General features: G+C 40.6%; 1 protein-coding gene and 1 long non-coding RNA gene across 10 annotated transcripts in view; one reads left to right on the forward strand and one right to left on the reverse strand.

Annotated features, from left to right (window-relative positions):
* DAB1 (DAB adaptor protein 1) overlaps positions 1–18,636 on the forward strand; it is a 1,047,542-nt gene extending 1,028,906 nt beyond the window's left edge. For 5 of the 9 annotated variants that reach the window (XM_063613879.1, XM_063613880.1, XM_055234514.2 and 2 more), the window contains 3 exons: positions 2,205–2,332; positions 2,683–2,793; positions 15,288–16,202. In XM_063613879.1, coding sequence (XP_063469949.1) covers positions 2,205–2,332; positions 2,683–2,778 — 224 coding nt within the window. In that variant the 3' untranslated portion in view covers positions 2,779–2,793; positions 15,288–16,202. Of the gene's footprint in view, positions 1–2,204; positions 2,333–2,682; positions 2,794–15,287 lie in introns of all 9 variants that reach the window. The other 4 variants (XM_063613881.1, XM_063613883.1, XM_063613882.1 and 1 more) reach the window with 2 other exon arrangements.
* LOC129458571 (uncharacterized) overlaps positions 16,688–21,337 on the reverse strand; it is a 33,180-nt gene continuing 28,530 nt past the window's right edge. The window contains exons 4-5 of the long non-coding RNA XR_008649663.2: positions 20,946–21,097; positions 16,688–16,783 (exon numbers count right to left, since the gene is read on the reverse strand). This is a non-coding gene — a long non-coding RNA (uncharacterized lncRNA). The remainder of the gene's footprint in view (positions 16,784–20,945; positions 21,098–21,337) is intronic.

Raw genomic sequence — 21,337 nt, forward strand, 5'->3', positions numbered from 1 at the left:
TCACAGGGTTTCAATGAAGAATAATGAATAAAAAATGAAATGTTAGAGAAATGACAGCCATGCATAAATAAGTAAGCATCTTCTTAAAAACAAACATCTCTCTTTCAATGGACTTGTGTGCCAGCTACAAATGAAAGAGGAGAGTTTAAGTTCTTTGAGGACAGGAACTGTCTCCATCATTCCTACACTTCTCATAATGCTAGCTTAGTGCCTGCCACATGAGAGGCATTTGGGAAAGGTTATAGAGAATGAAATAAACAAAATGGAGATCACTTAGGTACTGTTATGTTTTAGAGCATTGTTGGCAACCTCGGCATTATTGACATGTTGGGCCAGTTAATTCTTTGTTTCAGAGGCTGTCGCATTGTAGGATGTTTAGCAGCAAGCCTGGCCTCTAATCACTCTATGAGAGAAATGTATATCCCCTTCCTCTAGTGTCGAGAAAAATGACGCCAAGCATTGCCACAGGTACCCTAGGGATGAAATTGCCCCAGACTGAGAACCACTGCTTTAGAGTATTAGAAGCATCCTATAAAGCCTTCTGAAGATTCAGACACCTGCATAAATAAACTCCTGTTTATGCTTTCCATTGATTTCATTAGGTAAGTCTGAGCAGTATACCTGCCAGAACTGGCAACTCAGCTTGTGTTCTCAACCTTTAGTAAGCAAAAATCCACTTCAAATACAATTCAGGATCTAATTAAGCTAATATTTATTAAACATCTACTACCCTTCAGAGTGTTTGCATATAGCTTTAAACCCACTTTCAATATAGTTTGTTCCATAGTCATCTCCTGAAACAAAACAGATTTCATTGCAAATTTTTTTCCAAAAACTGTTTTATTTTGAACAAAATTAGAAAAAACAGTCTTTGTATCCTCTGACCCATCAGTATCCCCTTAAGAATGTTTTGGGAAGAGGATGGGTTGGATCAAAAGTGAACCTTGAATAGAAAGAGAAAAGCACAGTTGGACTGGATAGTGTCAGACAGAGCTCTGTTAAATGCCACTGCTGCTATTTCATAGCTGTGTTAACGCTTTGCAAGTCACCTCACCTCCCTGAGCTGCAATTTCTCCATCTGGGAAACAAAAAAGTTACAATAACAACTTGCAGGTATTTGTATTAGGGTGTTTAATGGATGGGAAGTGCCTAGCACAGTGTCCAACTCATTGGCACATTATAAATAATAAATTAGGAAATGGCATCATTTTTCTAAATATAGATTCATCAGAGTAAAAAGTATGCACTAAGTTTTACAATAATCATTCACTGTTTGATTTCTAAGTTCTATAACATTAGGAAAATTCAGCTACTAAATCAAGTCATGCCACCCCCTCACTTGGGTCTTAGCCAGTGTCTGGTATTTTCAGTGACAAATTAGAAATTATTAAAAGAAGAGTGGTATCAAATGACCTATTTGTTCTAAACCTCTAAAACAAATGAGAGGAGATGTGGGTGGGTCAGCCCAGAAAATGCATATCTTTTGTCCTTATAGAATCAAGTACCAGCTGTGAAGTTGCCATCAGCTACATCCATTTTCCCAGATCACTAAGACACTTACTCTTTATTCAACATGTATTTATTGAATACCTACTATCCGCCAGGATTCAGAATCTGGTTCTACCAGTTGCCACGAGCAAATTAGCAAACTTTACTTTCCTTACCTGTCAAATTAGGATAACCTGTACCTCAAAGAGGTTTTATGAGGATTAGAGATATTGTCTGTAAAGTTTCTAACAGTGTTTGGCACATGAAAGGCACTCAATAACGTGCCCTCTGATGAAACACAGAAAGAAGAAAGCAAACCATAGCCCAGTAGTTCTCAGCTTGATCATGCATCAGAATAACCTGTAGCCGGTTGTTCAAACACAGAGTCTCCGATTCAGTAGATCTGGGGTAGGGTCAGAAAATTTCATTTCTAACAAATCCCCAGATGCTACTGCTGCTGCTTGTCCAAGGACCATCCTTTGAGAACCACTGCCTTACCTATCAGTGTGGACGAGCTCCTTCCTGAAGTCAGACGTGTGAGAGGAAAGATCAATACGTACAGAGAAAGAATTCAAATATTCAACTGATTCCACCGGAAATAGGAAGAGGAATCCTAAGATTTGACTTGAATATAAGCAGATTCCTAAGGTTTCTTTGGGATACATTGATGGCAGCCAGGCATTTAAGATGTCTCTTTTTCTGTGGTCTCTGTGTAGCTCCAACCCCAGCCCCTAGACAGAGCTCTCCATCCAAATCATCTGCATCCCATGCCAGTGATCCTACCACAGATGACATCTTTGAAGAGGGCTTTGAAAGTCCCAGCAAAAGCGAAGAGCAAGAAGCTGTAAGTGACCAGTTTATTATTTGTTTGTGTTTTTCCTTAAAATTAAGACCTCTGTAACTGAAATGGATAATGCATGAGGAAGCCTACATAGAAAAGAATGCTGGCTCAATCTCGTAAGTTCTCAAGGGGTTGCTAAAGGGGCTTTCTTTTGTGTTCAAATGAGTCAGCTGAAAAGGACTGCCTTTTTATTAAATTGTTACTACAAGTCCACATTTGCGGTGTAGCATCCTCTAAATGCCGTTGCACCCTCCTTTACAATAACTGATTGTGCTGCATGAAAGTATATCCAGTTGTCTTATATTTTCAGTGCTTGAAAAGAGAAAAAAAAGTATTATCTTCTTGTGTTCTAGCCTGATGGATCACAGGCCTCATCCAACAGTGATCCATTTGGTGAGCCCAGTGGGGAGCCCAGTGGTGATAATATAAGTCCACAGGCCGGTAGCTAGATAGCGCAGGTCTGGGTAGGTATCTGTCCTTTTTATCTCCTTTACCCTTAAGCTATCTGCTTTCCCTTTTGGTTGTTCTTCACTTCTGAAGCCACATCCTCAATGTTTGCACCATGTCTCCTTGCCTGAGCTGTATTGCTGATGTTTGCACCATCGCTCCTTCCCTGAACTGTATTCCTGATGTTTGCACTATTTCTCCCTGCCTGAGCTATATTACCAGTGTCTGCACCATGTCCCTTTGCCTGGTGTCTATGTTCTACTTCGCCTTTTCTCATGGATGCATGACCTTTGACATATCCTGGGAGGTAGGGGTAGGGGTGAGAAGTGGGAACTGATCATAGTATTTTATTAATAATATGTTCTGCGTGGGTGGTGGTGATAGAATGAGGCATGGTCCATGCTACTTAGCATGGATTTAGTTTCTGAAAGCATCAACATTTTGAGATGGACACATTCTGCCCACCCTGATAATTTCTCAGTGAGCCATGGTCCAGATGCTTTAATCTTTTAAGCAAAATGTCACTGCATTTGCCTACACTCTGCAGATCTAAAGAGGTCACCAATCAAACACAAAGAGAAGCCAGACTAAGAAGCAAAAACAAGCAGTGCTTGAAATAAGATTGATCGAGATATAAGATCAGAGGCAGCCCTTTTTGTCTAGCCAGAGAGGACCCTGCACCCTGCACCCTGCACCCTGCACCCTTTCTGATGTGAAATTCAAAGGCCAGAGATGTGTAGCACTCACTTCTGAGGCTGTGCTGTTTGCACCTGTGCTGTGGTTTGCCACCAAATCACTTCAGATTCCATCAGCAGCTACTTTGAGAGAGATGTACTTACATTTACTAGAAGTGGCTTTTGGCACTTGAATTTCAATACATCTGATTTGATCGAAAGAAAGAGGAGCTGATGAAGCAAACCTTCTTAGGAGACAGAAGTACACCTTGTTACCCAGACACGATTTCTAAGGTCACTTCTTGACAAATGTGTTCAATTTTCAGATACTTTCTTAGTTTTCTATAAACACACAGGACTGCAAGGCCATTCCCAGAGGGCTCCTTTTTTAAGTTCTGAACAGCATGGTCAAAACCATTAAAATGGTAAACAGTTTTCTCCACTCATAAATGGATTCTGAGGCTACCTCAGAATTAGTCTTAGTCCACACGTAAGTTAGACAGTTATTGAAAGCTAATATGGTATTTTGAAAGTGTATTTTGTTAATAGATATTATGATTAAAGAACCTAACACACTGTGTAGGTTGCCACATTTTGTATCAGTGCAATAGCACACAATAATATGTCATGCCATGCAAAACCACCTGCGATTCACTTAGAAGTTCACTCTTGCAAAGCTACTTTGGGAGTTGATATATTGAAAACAAAGTCAATGTTTCAGGAAAAAGAAAAGTTGGGGACTATGGGCAGACTCCTTGGGAGGATTCCCCACGAAGTATTTTACCCCCTGCCTAAGTTGTATTTCACGTGCTCAACCTTGCCTTGAAAAATTTGATGAACTAGAGGTGACAAGAGCCATTCATCAGGATAACAGCAAACATCATCCTAAAATTGAAGTTCTTCTAGAAAACAAAGATGACTTACACCATTTGCAGATCAATGTATTAAACCCTCATCTTTATGAACCTGTTGAGCTCGAGACAATCCTACAAGCCAAACTGTTTCATGGGGCTTTGGTCTGTTCCACATTTAATGCTCTGTCCAGCACCCCAAGCCACAGCTGAGCTGTAAATGGACATAGCACAGTAGTGTGGGAAGAACTCAGGATTTGGACTTGAGTTTAAATCCTAACTCAGCTACTTAATGGTGGGAAATCTTGGGCAAGAACCAAAATTTATTTTGACTCTTGGTTTCTTCATCTGCTAGAAGGGGCTTATATTCTCCATAATGGTAACTGAGATAGTTTATGTTGAGTATCTAGCACAGAGACAAACACTGAGTAATCAGCTTAAAATTCAGCTTAAAAAAATATCTAGGTTCTGGAACAACATTGTTTGAGTTCAGCATCTGGCTCCACACTTCCTGGCTATGTGACACTGCTGAGATTTTATAATTATTCTCTATCTTATTTTCTTCATTTGAAAAATAAGGATAAAAATAGTGTCCACCTCATAGGGTTATTGTGTGAACTAAATAAAGTGATGTATGTGAAGCTCTTAGCACTGTGTATAGCACATAGAAAGCACCTGATAGATGCTAGCTACCCTCATCATCACCATCACCATCATCATTATCATCATCACGTATATCCAATTAATGCAGGCTCCCCGCTCTCTTGGATTTTATACATTTAGCTTTTATGTATAAGGCCATTGGTTGGGAAGTTTTGCTTTGTACTTTGTCTTCAGATAATTAATTTTCAATATGTGTCACAACAGCTTTGGAAGGGAAAAAAAGAAAAAAGCCTGCTGCTTAGCTCTCTGGCTTGCCCCATCCCATAATCAGAATGGCCCTGGTTTGGGCCTCACACAGCTCACTGCCAAAAAATGAGCTGTCTTAGAATCACATGCAAATCAAAATAAGTACCTCCCAGCTCCAGAGGAGGGCTAGACTGTAATCTTCAGTGAAGTAATTTTCTCCCTTTGAAAGCTTAGCCTGGCCACTTCACAGTTATCAAGATTCAAGTGCCAAGGGGCAGATGCCAGCTTTGCAGACATAACCACTATGACACACATGGGAGATGTCTGGGAGAGCCATTCTGGGTCCCTCCATCGACAGCAGCACAAGCCACATTTAATCTTTCCATCTCCATCCCATTCCCCCATCCACCCAACTGAAAATTTACTGACTGCAATTTCTTAGTGCCTTTCCAAACATTTGGAGAAGAGAGACCATGCAGGGATAGTTATGTCCATGGCTTGATTTTTTTCCCCTCTGCTTTCATACGGTTGGAAAGCAAGAGTCCTGTCCCTCTTATCACCCTTGCAACCATTATCACCAGCTGTTTTTTGTTAGAAATACCCGCACAGTTCTGAGTAAGTAGGGATGACATCTGTTGATAAGCTAAAGCCATATCACACCATAGTAAGAGGAAACAGATGAACTCAATCCCCGCAGGTGGAAGCTTCAGGGCCAATCTCAAACAGCAGTTCTGTTTTAGCAATAAAGGAAAATCTCTTCAATTACTTCACTTTTTTCCCCCTACCCTCCCATCTGGGAGAATCACGTGTCTTTGAAAGACTGGGTCAACAAGGGCAAAAAAGAACCAAAATAATATTGTAATGACTGGTATGGGAATGGCAGGTAATTTATACTTCATTGATGTGTTGCTGGAGCAATTTTAAGGGTGAAATGTTAGCTTTTGAGGAGATGAAAGAAAAATGAAAACATTTATTTGGTTAAATAGCTAAGTAAATAAACTGCCTATCAGACTTTCCCAGCTGTCAAGTCAGAGTAGCATCTGTAACAATGGGGAATTGTTTGGTCTGCCTCCCTTAGTAACAATAGATATTGCCATAAATAATAAGTTGCTGTCATTTTTAAATACTGATCTTCGTGGTGAGAATGCAAGACATATAACATATTACCTGATGGATTTCTAGTTTTCAAGGGAAAAGAAAGCTGAACTCAGATGCTTTGGGAAGAAGAATCTTAGAGAGAGAGGAAGAGAGAGGGAGAAAAAAAGGAGGAAGGGAGGGAAGGGAAGAAAAGGAAAGAAAGGAAGAAACAAAACACAGAGTCAGGGGCCTTAGGTCTGATTTCTACTTCCAAAGCAGGTCACCTTAGGTAAGCATATATCCTTTCATATGGATAAATACAGATAATTGCAATAGCTGTCTCCCCAAGCTGTCCAAGAATCAAATAATATCATAAATATGAAAGTGTTTTATAAGCTTTGAAAGTAAAGTACATGTATTTGGGATTATTGTTACCGTTCTCTTTCTAAATACAACCAAACAACAGACCCTTAAAGAACCACAAAACAACAGAAAATGACCTATTTTATGGACACAGAACTCAATGACAAGTCCAACCTAAGTTTTTGGAGGGCACAGTGTCCCACTTCCTTGGACCTTTATGAAGAGACTCCCTGTTGAGGTCCTGTAGCTAGAAAGTGATGGCACTGGATCAGGCAGAAGATGACCAGGGTCCGGCTAAGGGCAGTGTCTGCCAAGACCTCAGGCATAGTGCCAAGAGATGTTTAAAAGCTGAAATCAACAGAAGGTTAAGACCGAAGGAACATGGGAGGTGAGGAAGAGGACATAAGGTAGGATGACACTCAGGTTCCTGGCGTGGGGATCTACATGGTGCCAGTCACTGTGCTAAGGAACACAAAGCAGCATGTTTGAGCAGAAACAAGGCAAATTTACTTTGGGTCCAAATGAACTCAAGGTGCCCATGAGACTTCCAAGTAGAGATGCCAGTAGGCTGCTGGATACAAACTCTGGAGGTCAAAAGAGAAATCAAGGCTAGACACGGAGATTTCCATATGGGTTTCAGCCATTGGAGTAGTGAGTGCAAGTAGAATACACAGATCATCTAACCAGAAGTTGCCAAACTCTCTGTAAATATGTGTGCCTTGTGGGCCATACGGTCTCTATTACAGCTACTCTACCACTGTCGCAGGAAAGCAGCAAAAGATGATGCATAGATGAATGAATGTAGCTGTGTTCTAATAAGACTTTATTGACAAACATAGGCAGCTGCCAGAATTGGCTAACAGAATTAGATCAGGCTCACTGTTTCTAGAACCACTGCAGAAGGTAATCATGATGCCTTTCACTTACTACTAATAATAAGATATATTTTTAAATTACTAGCATCACCTAATTTAATCCTCACAGGAACACTCAGGTATTTTTATTATTCCCATTTCACAAATATTACAGACAAGGTAGAGAGTTTAACAACTTGCTAAAATCCTGAGATTCAAGTGTAATAGCAACAAGATTTGAATCCAGACCCAGATTAAATAATTCAAACACACTCAAACAGAATCAGGAAGGACACCTGGGTTTTAACAGCATCACATCAATTTAGATGTGTGATATGAGGCAGATGGCTTCATTTCTGACCTTTGGTTTCCTTTTCTGTAAAACAGTTCCCACAGGTCCTTCCAGCTCTGACATTTTAAGACCATCTAACTTACCCAAAGTCACCCAGCTACAGCATGGAACCAATCCCCAAATAAGATCTTCCAGCAGCATCTCTCCCTCAGGCTGTCTCTATTCCCATCTAACAAAGGAGAAGACAGAAATCCCTAAAATATGCTGACTTCATTAGGATCCCCAGAGACTATCAGCCCTAGATGCAACCTGCTCCCAGTGACCAGGAGCTTACTCAGAAAAGGCCTTCCTGCTTATGGTAGATAATTAGTGTCAGCAACTTCAGCGTCGTCATCTGTTATATAACAAGGCCAAAAAAGATGATGTACATGTACAAAACAGATCATTGATGCCCCTCATTGTTGTTATTGTTGACGGGGAAATAGAATGTTCTTCAGAACATGCACAGTTGCCTCGAAACTCAAGTGGTGCATCTCTGTATTCACCAAGCGGGTTTCAGCACCCAAGACCCCAGGAACCAGGGCATTTGGCAGTGTCAATCCCTAAGGGATTATTATCAAATCCATTCGGTGTTTAGAAGACTTTTCTACCCTAACAGCCAGACTTTCAGACTCAAAGTGGCCAGAAAGCTTTGTTTTTCCTTTTGTTTGAATATAAAGAAAACGAAGACTGCCAGCATTTAAGACACTTCATGTTATACAAGCTCACTTGTAACTTGTCACAGTCCCATGAGGTAGATGTTATTCCCTCCACTTTACAAATGAAGGAACTGGGGTCCAGATAGGTGAGATGCTAGCCTAAGTTCATATAGGAAGTTAGGAGGATTTCTGGGGTCTTTCTGGTTCCCCAAACCCATGCATTTTTTCCTGACCCTCCACATGGATTCAGATAGAACTTTGAGTTATTTTAGCCTTTTTCCCCTCTGACTACCAATAACTTTTTCGTTTGTCAAGCCAAGGAATGTAAAACTCCCACTGAGCTAGTCCTTAAGTGTTAGGGCTAAAAGACCATGAGGCTGAAGTTACTGCCTGGGAAGGGTAATGCTGAGGGACTCAAGCTTTGATTCACCTTCCAGCTTTAGTCTGATCCCCAGCTTGGCTTGGCGCTTTTCTTACCCTAGGCCCCCAGGATGGGGCATAAGTGAGCTCACTCAGCAAGCAGATTGCATGGCGCATCATCAACCTCACATCTGAGACCACCCTTGTCAGCATGCAGTGTCTTCGCTCCACTAGTAAGATGTATTGCTTTTGACATACTTTTGTCAAAGGTAGTCAATCTTTCCAAAAACAAATACAAGAAATATTAAATGGGCAGAAAGTAATCAGCACAATTTAGGTAGCTTCCAAGAGCGTCTTGTTATAATGTGACATAGGAAACCATTTTCCCTTATACTTCATGCCAAAGAGCTGGGGCTGGGAGAAGAAAGCAAGGAAACCAGCACAGAAATGGGAGTCTGAACACTGGGCTGCTCGCTGGCTCTCCACTGTCTCCTGTATGGCTTTGGGAAAGTACCCCTTGTGTCTGGGGCTTCAGTTTCTTCATGTGGAAAAGGAGCTGTGGGCGTGAGGGCCCTTCCAGCTTCAACCTTCTATGAGAGGGAACACATGGTAGCGGAGAGGATAGTAGGCTTAAAAAGACCTGAGTATGTTTACATGAAACTCTAGAAAAAACAAATCTAGTCTATAGTGATCAAAAGCAGAGCAGAGCTGGCACTGAGATAGGGAGTTGACTGAGAAGGCACAAGAGAAGTCTTTAGGGTGAAGAAATGCTGTATAGCTCACATGGGTGTATATATTTGTCAAGTTCATTAAACTGTACATTTAAAATGGGTACATTTCATTGTATGTAAATTATACCTCACTGAAATTGATTTAAAAATAAGACTAGGTAAAATCGTGGAGATGGAAAGTAGATTAGACTAGGGCTGGGGATTTGGGGAATGAATGCGGAGTTAATTGCTTAATGGGTACAGAGTTTCTGTTTGGGGTGATGAAAGAGTTTTGGAAATGATGCTGATGGTTGCACAACATTGTGAATGTAATTAATGCTGCTGAATTGTACACTTAAACATGGTTAAAATGGCAAAGGTTATGTTGTTTATGTTTCACCACAAATAAAAATCTAAAAAAGATATAAAAAAAAAAAGCAGTATGTTCCAGCTCTGCTGTGTGCTGGCTGAGTAACTGCACAGGTCACCCAACTGCAGACAGCCTAGGCTTCTTTGCTGTAAAATGAAGACAGGAGCACTAAAGGAACAGTCCTGGTGTGTAGCTCAAGTAAGATCATGTGACATTGGAAAGACCACATATAGACTGTAAAAGTTTCTGTAGACATATATCATTATTACTCCAGTTCTGTGAGTCCACTTGGCTGCTGTAGTTGAGCACATAATTCATAAAAAGTTAAAGGATGTGTGGAGTAGTCTGCAAACGGTGGAAGTTTCTGTTATCCACAGGGCCCTGCAGCCAGGTTGTTTGCATTAACTCCACATTCATTCTGCACAATTTCCCTAGGCTGATCCAGCACCATTCTTTTATTAATAACTGAGAGCTCATCTGCAATTGCACCTATGTGCTATGAAGGAGAGGCCATTTGAAAAGAAACCCACAGGTGATTATTAGGCCTAAAACTGTTGTCTATAAAGGGAGGATAAAGCCACACTCCCAGACATAAGGGACCTAATGTTTTTTGGAGTATCTCATATGTTTCAGACTCTATGCTAGACAATCGACATGTTTTCTCCTTCACAGAGGGTATTTCTAGCCTCATTTTACAGATGAGGAAACTGGCACCCGAAGACGTTAAGTACCCTGCACAGAATCCTAGGGCTGCTAAATGGGTGATGGTAAGAAAAAGAACAGCAGCCTCTGACAGTCAGGGGCAGGCCCACCCCCACAGCGAGGTCCTGGCATTCTCCTGTTGAACATCAACATTTCACATACCATCAGCATCAGACAAGGCCACTCAGTGACCTGACAGGTCAAAACAAAATCAAGACCACCAGGTCATCATGGCTGAACACAGGCAAAACATGAACGTTGTCAAAATTGGAAAACTGATCAAACATTTCTCTAGCCTGGTTTCAGCCTTGCTCTGTTCTTCTTGCCTTCCAGATAAGTATTGTTGGGATAATCACGGAATTACCCCCACATTATGACAGCATCCAATTCAGAGAAAAACCCCACTTTGTTGACCATCCCCAAAATCACTCACCTTAAGCCCAAATCTTGTGATACATTCTAACACCCTCTTCCAGAGATGCCTCACTGCTCCTCCCTCTGCGGCGAGGAATAACCCAACATGTTCAACTACAGATGTGTCCCTGGTGGTCTTTGCAGTAGAGCATTGGCAGGAGAACACTAAGCTAGGCCTGCGTGACTTCGTCTCCTGTGCTTCTGCTCTTTTACTGCACCTTTGAGAAAATCGGGTGTTTCACTTACAGAAAGGTTAGAGGGTGGATTTTGCTTTAGGTTTAACTATATGGTTTCTATCTACTTTGTTATCTAAAAATAAAAATATTAATATGTCTGAATCATATTAAAGTTCACAAGTTATTTGCCAACTTCCCCTAAGAAGAGAACTGTTCATTTACTCATTCATATCTTCATTCTTCATGTTGTTGGTGGATGCACCTTGCATGTTCCAAGCTTCATTCAGAATTCGGGATACTGACATGCAAAGCCCAGTGGAGCTCAGTGTTGAACATGCTAGGAGATGCCATAGTAGGAGTGAAGACAGAGATCTGCACAGGTTCTGAAGCATCCAGGAGCACAGTGGCTCATGTCACCTGCAGAGTCCAGGAAGCCTTGATATTTCAGCTAGGTCTTAAAGTATGAACTTTAGGAACAAAGAAGGCTCCGAAGCCAGAAGGAACTGCCTGAACGAAGTCTCAGAGATGGGAAAACTCCAGCATGTGAGGGCAAACCCCAAGTAGGGTTTGGAAGGTAGGGTGTAGGAGAGAGAGGCAGTAGGTGAGGATGGTTGGGAAGGTGGGTGTTATGTGCAGTCTTGAGGAGTTTGCCTTTTCCTTTGAGTGACAAGGAATCAGGAGGGCTGTTTCAGGCAGGAGACTGGCATGGCAAATCCATTTCAGAAAGATCATCCTGGAGAGGCATGAAGAAAGATTTTTTTAACATGATTTACGTGACCTGAAGGTAGAGTTTTGATTCATGGTCTAGAAGGGGTATTTATTAGCTCTAAAGGACTAAGAGACTAATGGGCCTTGTGTCCCTGGCGAAGGCGCTCTGACCTACCCTGTGGGTGATGGGGAGCCTCTGAAGGATTTGAAGCAGGGCAGAGATGTGGACAAATCTGCCCAAAGAAAACAAACAAACAAAACAAAAGCATCAACAGCATGTTATGTTAATGTGCGATTCCATTTAGGCTTTGGAATTTTGAAAATAGCTCAAAGACCCCGTTATGACCTTGCCAGAGGCCGGGTTGGAAATTTCTGAATCCAATGATTCTTTAGCTCCCCTCTAACTTTGACAGTCTAAGATTCCGTAACAAGGAAGGTAGAGCTATTGCCAAAACGTATAATGCATCAAAGTGTCAGACTTTGGGATTATCTGCTGCTGGGCGTTTTCCACACCACTGCCCCGCTTCATTAGTGGGGATAATTGAGAGTTGACTGCAGTCGTTACTGTTGTTGTGATGGGTGTTTGAAGCTAAATTCCGGCAAGCAGGAGATGTGTGAATATTTATCTCAGCTGCAGAAAGTTAATGCAGTGTGGCATTAATTACCCCGTCTGAGCCTGCTGTCTTTTTCTGTTTTTAGGTGTCATTTTCAGTTGGATAAATTAGTTTCCAAAATTAGAATAGAGCAAATTGTAGGGTGAGATCAAGGCAGCCTGACTTCTTGGGGCATCCAAAAAGAAGAATGGGCTGAGAACGTCTACCCAGGAAACATTAAGATGCGTCCTTGAAGCCCAGCACAGGCAGAAGAAAATGTTTTTCCCCAGTAGTTGTACTTAACTATTTTTGACTCCACCTACTGCACTAGTGGAACACAATAAAGTTACATGTTTAGCCTTACAACACGTATTTGAAATAGTTCAAGAGACTGGAAAGGAATAGATTTGGTGTTTAATAAATCATAAACTTACTATAGATTTTGCTACATTTGATTTTGAGAGAATAAAGCCAAATTGGAGTGTATTTAGGACAAAGGGATCAGAACTGTGAGGAAACTAGAAACAGCATTATAGTCATTCAGTAATTCAACAGACTCTCACTGAGGACCTACTGTGCTAGGTTCATATTTGTAAAATGGCAGAAGGAGGCTGGGAGCGGTGGCTCACGCCTGTAATCTCAGCACTTTGGGAGGCCAAGGCGGGTGGATCACGAGGTCAGGAAATTGAGACCATCCTGGCTAACGCAGTGAAACCCTGTCTCTACTAAAAAAATATAAAAAATTAGCCGGGCGTGGTGGCAGGTGCCTGTAGTCCCAGCTACTCGGGAGGCTGAGGCAGGAGAATGGTGTGAACCTGGGAGGCCGAGCTTACAGTGAGCCAACATTGCGCCACTGCACTCCAGCCTGGGTGACAGAGCAAGACTCCATCTCAAAAAAAAAAAAAAAAAAAAGTGGCAGAAGGAAGTGGCAAGTGGTAACCTAGAAGTAGGATATGGAAGAATGGGCTTCCATACTTTTCTGTCATCAGACATTTGGAAGAAGGATTATGCTTATTTACATTTCCAAGGGCAGTAGAAAGTCTGTGGGCAGAAGGCATGGAGGGACAAGTTGGCACTTTGCTACACTGCATAATAGGGTGCCTCCAAGGAAAGAAGTTCCTTTCCACTGGAAGAATACAAACATAACAAGTTCCAGAGGCACCAAAAATTGGATCTGATGGCAGGAGTCTTGGGGTCTACTCTTGGCATGGATACTAAGTAACCCTGTGACTCTGAAGAAACAAAAGCTGTCTTCACAGGACTTCAGATTCCTCATCTGTACAATGATGGGCCAGAACAACCTTATCTTCTAGGCCATTCCACCTTACAGTAGAAAGCAAGCAATATGATATGCTACACACGAGAGACAGCACGATGACCTTGAAATCACACAACCTCTCAGAACTTTAGTTTTTATCAGCAAAGGGAGGACTCAAAAAATAAAAGCCACCCCCAGGACTGTTAGGCAGATAAATAACATATGAGATGCTTTGTAAACTCTGAAGCACCTGCAGATGGAAGGATTGGGGTCTCTCTCTCTCTCTCTCTCATGGTCACTGTTGTAAAAGACTAGAAAAAGCACTGGCCCCTGGACCCTGTTTTCAGTTCTCATGTCTCTAGACTTACTAGGTGTGTGGCCATGGGCAAATTATTTAACTTCTCTGTACTTAATTTTACCCTTGCAAAAGAGATAAAACACCTGCCTTACAAGGCTGTTGTGATGAGATAAAAAGACAGTGTACTTGAAAATACCTAGCATGGTGCCAGACACATGGTAGGGGCTCCCAGAGTGCCAATTCATTTTGAAGTTTCAAGAAAATAAGCAAATAATAAGAACCTATATGACACGACAGGAGACAAGCTAATATATAAAATATGGTAAAATTAGGATTTCATTGTGCCCATTTAATTCTGGCACAGACCTCCAAAAGTGACAGCATAAAGGTCAATTTTAACAGAAGGTCCTGTGCATGCTTAAAACCACAGTATCCATCAAATCTGCTTGGCCAGTGCACAATGAGCCATCTCAACATCAGCTGAAGTCTGTCGGAGTTTAAATAGGGCTGAACACTGTTTCCTCTCTAGGTGTGGATTGCAGGTTTGCTGCATTACATGCTGGTTGAAAATCCCTGTATGTGTTTCAGGACAGCCCCCTGGGTGCAGGCAAATGACTGGCCAAAGCGGAGGGCTCAGATCGAATGGAAACAAGTCCAGAAGTTTGTAATTAAGAGCCAAAGACACACTTGCTGTTTCTCTGGCTCAACAGTGCACCCAGGCATCACTATTCGTAGAAGAGCAATTTGAAATAGAATTTCAGGGTTCTCAAGTGGACATTTATGAAACTGTGTTGGAAAAATGTCCACTTGACTCATGGTAATTGTTAGCAATTTCTGAAGATGTATTGCTACCAAGCATTGTGCTAGATACTTTATATGTGTAATCTCTAATTCCCTCAAGAACCTCATAGGATAAACAGTATTATTCCCATTTTGTGGTTGGAGAAACCAAGACTCAGGATAAGTATCTTGTCCACATGACACAGCTTTTCTAACTCTCCCTACTATACCATGCTACTTCCCTAACAGGGCAATCAGTTCCAACTTGAAAACAAAAGACAGAACTGAGGGCATAGCTATTTTGGAGGATAAAAATGTTGCCAAAATATTATGCACCCTGATCAAATACTCCAAAAATAACCTGAGGTCATCCATCATAAACTGTCACTTTTCTGTTTTAATCCTAAACCCCTTTTCCCAAAGCTGTCTCAGAAAATCCATGCAAGTGGAAAGAGCAGGCCTCACTTTGTTCCTTTATCCACAGGAGCCAGAGCCTCTCTACGCGCAGATCAACAGACCTAAGAAATAGCATCGATGCGAGCTCGTGGTGGGTGCTCAAGACTGGCATGGACATCAGCATCACGACAGGCTCTCTTGTATTCTTTCACCCCATCCCACAAGAAATTCATGATTGCCCAATGGAACTCGCTCAGAAGAGGGAACTAAGCATTTTTGGCAACCAATGGCAGATATCTATGGCAGCACACAAAAAAAGTATAGAAAGATCCACCCAACATTAAATCACAAATCAAGCAAATGCTTACCCAACAAATATTTGAGCCCTCGTAGCTGGGTTTAAGATGACTCAGTGTGCAAAATTATTAATTCCCTTTTTATTTCTCTACCTGTTGACCACTGTTGAGACACCAAATTTGGAGTGACAGGCATCAGAGGATTACAACAGGGTTGGAACTGACTTCTTTAAGCAAAAGCAAAGGGTCTTCTGTGACCACAATATCATCATCCATATGCCTTTTCACATAGGATGATGTGTTTTTTGTCACTCCATGGGGCCTGGTCTCCCATTTTCCCCCCTTTCCTTTCTTTGTCATGTTTGAAAATTAATAGGTGTACAAATTTTTGTGTTGCTTTTGACTTTTTTTAGATATGGGTGAAGAAATCTAACTGGGGAGAAAAAAGCCTCAGTGAAATGAATTAACTTGAAATTACAAGACAAATAAGTGGTTGATTATTCATTATGATCAAGAATGTGGCCAAAACAGTCCTTTAGCTATTCTGCATCCTGGTGAAGAAAGACAGCTTTCAGTTTGAACCTTCATTCTGTGAGTAGAAAAAGACATCAGATTCCATTGATGAGAAAGATGAAAAATGCATCTGATTTCTTAAGAAGCTCTAAACTCTTAAGTACAATAAAATGATATTTTTTATTTTTCCGATATCTTGCTGCTGTGATGCTATGCAGACAAGTGTCTTCTCCACGTGCCATTTTCAAAGAAAAGTCATTTGCCAAATAATTCCGGTACAATTCTGGTAATGTGGTTTTGGATCTTAAAAACCAACTTTCTAATGGAACAATAGTGGCATAAATATTCAGAATAACAAACTGATTCCGTGGTCCAAATGGTTCATCTCTATCTCTTTTTGTACATCAGAAAATTCAAATGGGATTTTTATTTTATAACTTGAAAAAAAAAAACCTTACCGTTAAACTCTTTAAATATTTAAGGGAAATGGCTTTAAGGAGTTCTAATGAAAAAAAATTGTCTTTTTTTTGTAAATATAAATGTTAATGAAAATGCTTTTTAATGATGCCATTACACTGTAGAGAAGGTAGCAGATTGAGTGCAAGGTGTGACAAACTTGATGGATGGGGCTCACTTTCCAGATGTTATTCTGGAGCATATGGTAGGAAGCTGGAGTGCAGGGACAGTTGGCAGGAGCAGTTGGCCAATCAGCAGCTAGTGAACGGGAAGGGAGCACGTGACTCCATCATCTAGCCTTTCCACGAGAGTCCCCACCCTACGTGCAACACAAGGAAAAGACAATTCACATTCTGAAGAATTCAGATTCTGAAACTCTCCCACCTCCCCACTCCCACCTACCCCCATATAAATCACTGGACTGTTTGTATGTGAAACAGAAGAGGCTAAGCTTCCTTTTTTTACACTTATGAGACAAAAAGTGCAGTGTTTGGTTCGTATGTTTAGCACATGATTTTCATAAAGAATCTATATATTTTTGCCCTACAGAGAATTGTTATACAGGTCAAGTGTGTTTTCCTGATGTTCCTATGCAGTTACAGTATGTTGAAAGTGTTTTAACACTAAGAAGAAAACTTTAAAGATTCATGTGATTAATTGGATTTGGGGATAATTATTATTATTTGGTTTTAAGATTTGAAAAGTAGAATTTCCATTGATATGATTGATTTGAATAGGCCTGTATTTGGTTCTTCATATCAATAGAAACTAAAATGATTTGGGAGATTGATTTGAAAACTGATTGTATACTTGTTCACAAAGAGAAAAGTGATACATGAAGGTAATGGTTATCATTTAAAGCCCACATTTTACACTATCAAGTCACAGGAGTCTAATTTTTTTTCAGTTAGATAAACTGACCAAATGTCTATTCAAGAATATATGTCAATGTCATCCTAATGTGGAAGGTCCGAAGAACCAGAAAAGTGAGAAGGGCCGTTTACCTCCCTCTGTAGCTATCACCTGTTGGTCCACAGAGTTTCTCGAGAAATGAGCAAACATTTTATGATTAGGTAACCCTTTCACATGAAGGGGAAGATGGGAAAGGTGGAATGACCCTAAGAGTTGGCTTGAGACCAGTTTGTTTTCTGGGGATTTGATAAGATAGGCAGCTCCCATGGGAAATTGCTTAAATTGCTTTGTTGCCTATGATTTGATTCTAAACAAGTGGTGCTATCTTCTCCCTCAATGTGGCTGTCTTGAGTTTGTCTTGCAGTATCACACCATTATACCAATTCTTTGGGTTGCTTCTGACACATTCAAAGTGAACTCTGGCTGATGTTGCTGTTTCAGGTATACCATCTGGAGTTAATTTCCTAGCAGAAGGTGAAAGTCCAGGAGAATTGTCCTCCTTCACTGAACATGATTGAAAATATAACTGGCTCTGAACTTCAAGAAGATGCCCAAGTGATGCATTAAAGTGAGGGAAGTAAAGTCAAGATTTTTCAACTGCCATCCATATTCTCATTGGCAGAATTCTGATTTTTTTTCCAAGCACTGTTTGGTGAGCCTGGAACCACTATATCCTGTCCCAGGAATACAGTGAAATTTCCAAGCAAGAGCTGAGGTGCCAATACCAAAAGACCATGGGGAGTCTGCACAGTTCTGGTTCGATCAATAGAAAATCCATGTGTACAACTGTTAATTCCTCATCCTCCACTAGCACTAAATTTGTCACTTTAAATTTTGAAACCAGGGAAACACCACCTGTCATTCTGTCCCCATTCTCCATAGCTCTTCGATCTTTACATGCCGCAAGACTTTTTTGATAGCTCGTACTCATCCCAGTGTCTCCTGAAACCCCATTATGTAATGTACTGGGCACCTTCTTTTAAACAAATGTTTACTCTGTGGGTTTGGTTCATTTCAATTCCTGCGTTCTGACACATATTTTTTTAATAAAGATGAGAAAGAGAAAATGACTGTTGCAGTACATTTCTAGACCTACTTTAACTTTACCTCAGATGACAGTTTGTTAACATATATGGACACATTATTTTTAACTTTATGTACAATGCATTCAACAGAACAGCAAAATTTTTAGAAATTTTCCATTAATTTCTGTAACACACCATGTAAAACTGTTACAAATAAACATGTTTGAGAACAACACCTTAGCCTGGCTTTATTCTACAAGTTTCCACTGGATATTCAGGCTTGGATCGGAAGAGGAAATTGCTTTACCTAAGATTCCATCTGACCAAGTGACAGCCTCTGTTTTCCTGGCCCTGGGCTAAAACGAGCAAGCTTCATTGGGGAGTAAGGTCAATTTGTCAGCCCTCAGTTGAATTCAAGTGCTTGCTATGCTTGGAAAAGCAGCCACAGACAGGAAGGAGGATGTTGTCAGAAAAAAAGCAAACCCTGGGTAGATGTGGTATTTGGACCACATTTAGCATGAGACTTTCAAAACTGGGAAAGACTCTGAGACTAGCCCTGTGGATTGAGTCTTCCCCTAAAACAAAACAAAAAAACCTATTAAACTATTGATTGGAAAACCGAGATTAATCTAGACTGTCAAAGAGTTCCCCATCGTTCATTTTAAGGTCATCTGCTTTAAAGGACTCAAGAAGGAAGCATTTATCTTTCTTTACATTCCCCTCAAAATCCACACCAAAATAAAAAGGTCTGAAGCTGGATTGTATGTATTGAAGAACAGAAAAAAATGAATATATGTGGATGTTGTGTACATATGTATGTGTGCGTGTGTGTACGTGTGTGTGTGTGTGTGTGTGATTTTTATTTCCTTTTGTAACTAAATCAAATAATCAGCCAGATTACAATTAGGTTATTGAGATGCAAAAAACCACCACTGTTTAAGAATGGTTTTGTTAATGATTGCATAAACACAAGCCCTCAACCTGGTGTTGTTACAAAGAAGGTATTAAACAGATGTTATTGCTAACTTTGAGAAAATGAGAAAATGGGCTTAGATTCTAGCAAAGTACATTTGGAGCAGATAGAAGAAACAATTTCCATACAGCTAGAAATGCTAAATCCTGGACTGAATTGTTAGAAAATGTTGCAGAAGTTTTTGTTTTCATTTTTGTTTTGTTTTGGTTGAAACAGGATTTCACTCTGTTGCCCAGGCTGGAGTGCAGTGGTGTGATCTTTGTTCATTGCAACCTCTGCTTCCTAGGCCCAAGCAATCCTCTCGCCTCAGCCCTCCAAGTAGCTGGGACTACAGACACGCACCACCATGCCTGGCTAATTTTTGTATTTTTTTGTAGAGATAGGGTTTCACTGTGCTGCCCAAGCCGGTCTTAGATTCCTGAGATCAAGCGATCCGCAGGCCTCAGCCTTCCAAATTGCTAGAATTACAGGCAAGGGCCACTGCAGCAAGCCAGAAGTTTTTCTTAATAAAACAGTGACTTGCACATGTTGAACAGCTAGTATGTGCCAGGCAGGTGCTAGCTGCTCTATGTCTAATTTTCTAAACAACCTGGAAGGGGTAGGTATTATCCCAATTTATAGATAAAGAAACTGAGATTCAGGTAAATTAAGTTAACTTCCCCGCCAGCAAATGGCAGAGTTGAGATTTGAATATTGGGTCTCTTTACTCATACTTGAGTCTAATTTTAAAATAATTGGATATTCACTGTTTGAAATAGTTCTACCTAGGTTTTTTTGAAAAACATTGACCTTCTGTGTCTCTTCTCAGACTGCTAGTGGATCTTTGGTAATAAGTTAAATTTCTAAGTTCCTCCCATTCAAAGCAAAAATTAAAATCCATTAGATGTTACTGTCTTACACTGCTAAATACATAGTTCCATCTTTAACTGGCACCTTTCAAAGCTTGTGTGTCTGAGTGATAAAGAATAAACTGTTTTACCCATCTTGTTGAAGTTTAGCTGAAACCAAGCACTGGGGATTTACTTTGCCAACCTAAATGAATCTTAAAGAAGTGACAAATTAAAAGGTGTCCTATTTAACTGCTAGGTGGATGCCAGAATAAATCAGGCAGACATATCTGCTTTCATTTTGTGCTTGAGTGTAAGCCCTTGTTGTTTTGACAGTAAATGTTTTTTGTTTTACTCAGAATGACAGTCGGAAAAACGCCTAGAATAAAAACAGGTTTCATTGAAATCAACCTTCAAAGCTTTGAAAGCTTTTAAAAGAAGTTTAAATTCAAGGGAAATGTGAGCAATGGTGACTGGAAGATTAAAAAGAGAGAGAAAGTAAACAGATGCGAATGACTTTCCAGCCATTTAGTGACCGATCTGGGTATGTATGTGAAAACGGGAATAATCACTGCCACTGCTGTGCTCCTGCTTTGTCCGTGCCACTCATTTTCTAGCTACCGTTTCCAGTTCTTTACACGAACCCCAAGAGGAAAAGAATATGCTCTCCATGTCACAGGTTAGGAAACGGAAACTCAGATGTGTTCCACAACAGCTATCAATTAACAGAGCCAAAGATCTCACCCAGAGGCTGTCACAGTTCCCGGGGTTGGAATCCGGGCCTCTTTCCTCTATTCCATGGTGCTTCTTTCTGACAGGTTTTCTGCGATATCAGATTGCTCGTATACTCTTTATAAAATACTTTAAGCCGTTCTGTATTCATTTCCCTGTAGTGTCTATTATATTAGAAAAATCACACCATGCGTTACCCTGACCAATTCAGTACAGAAATGGATTCTTACATAAAATGACTGTAGTTATTTAAAACAAAGGAAAAATCCAGTTTTATTCTCAAGAACAGTAATAGCTCTAACTCAATACAATGAATATTTAATTTCATAACAAAACCCTTTCATTCACTTTATCTTCCAAGGTACAGAGATCTGAAGAGTGAGCCTTTTTGAACAGGCTTTCTT

Source organism: Symphalangus syndactylus, chromosome 19 (genome assembly GCF_028878055.3).
Source record: "Symphalangus syndactylus isolate Jambi chromosome 19, NHGRI_mSymSyn1-v2.1_pri, whole genome shotgun sequence".
Lineage (NCBI taxonomy): Eukaryota > Metazoa > Chordata > Mammalia > Primates > Hylobatidae > Symphalangus > Symphalangus syndactylus.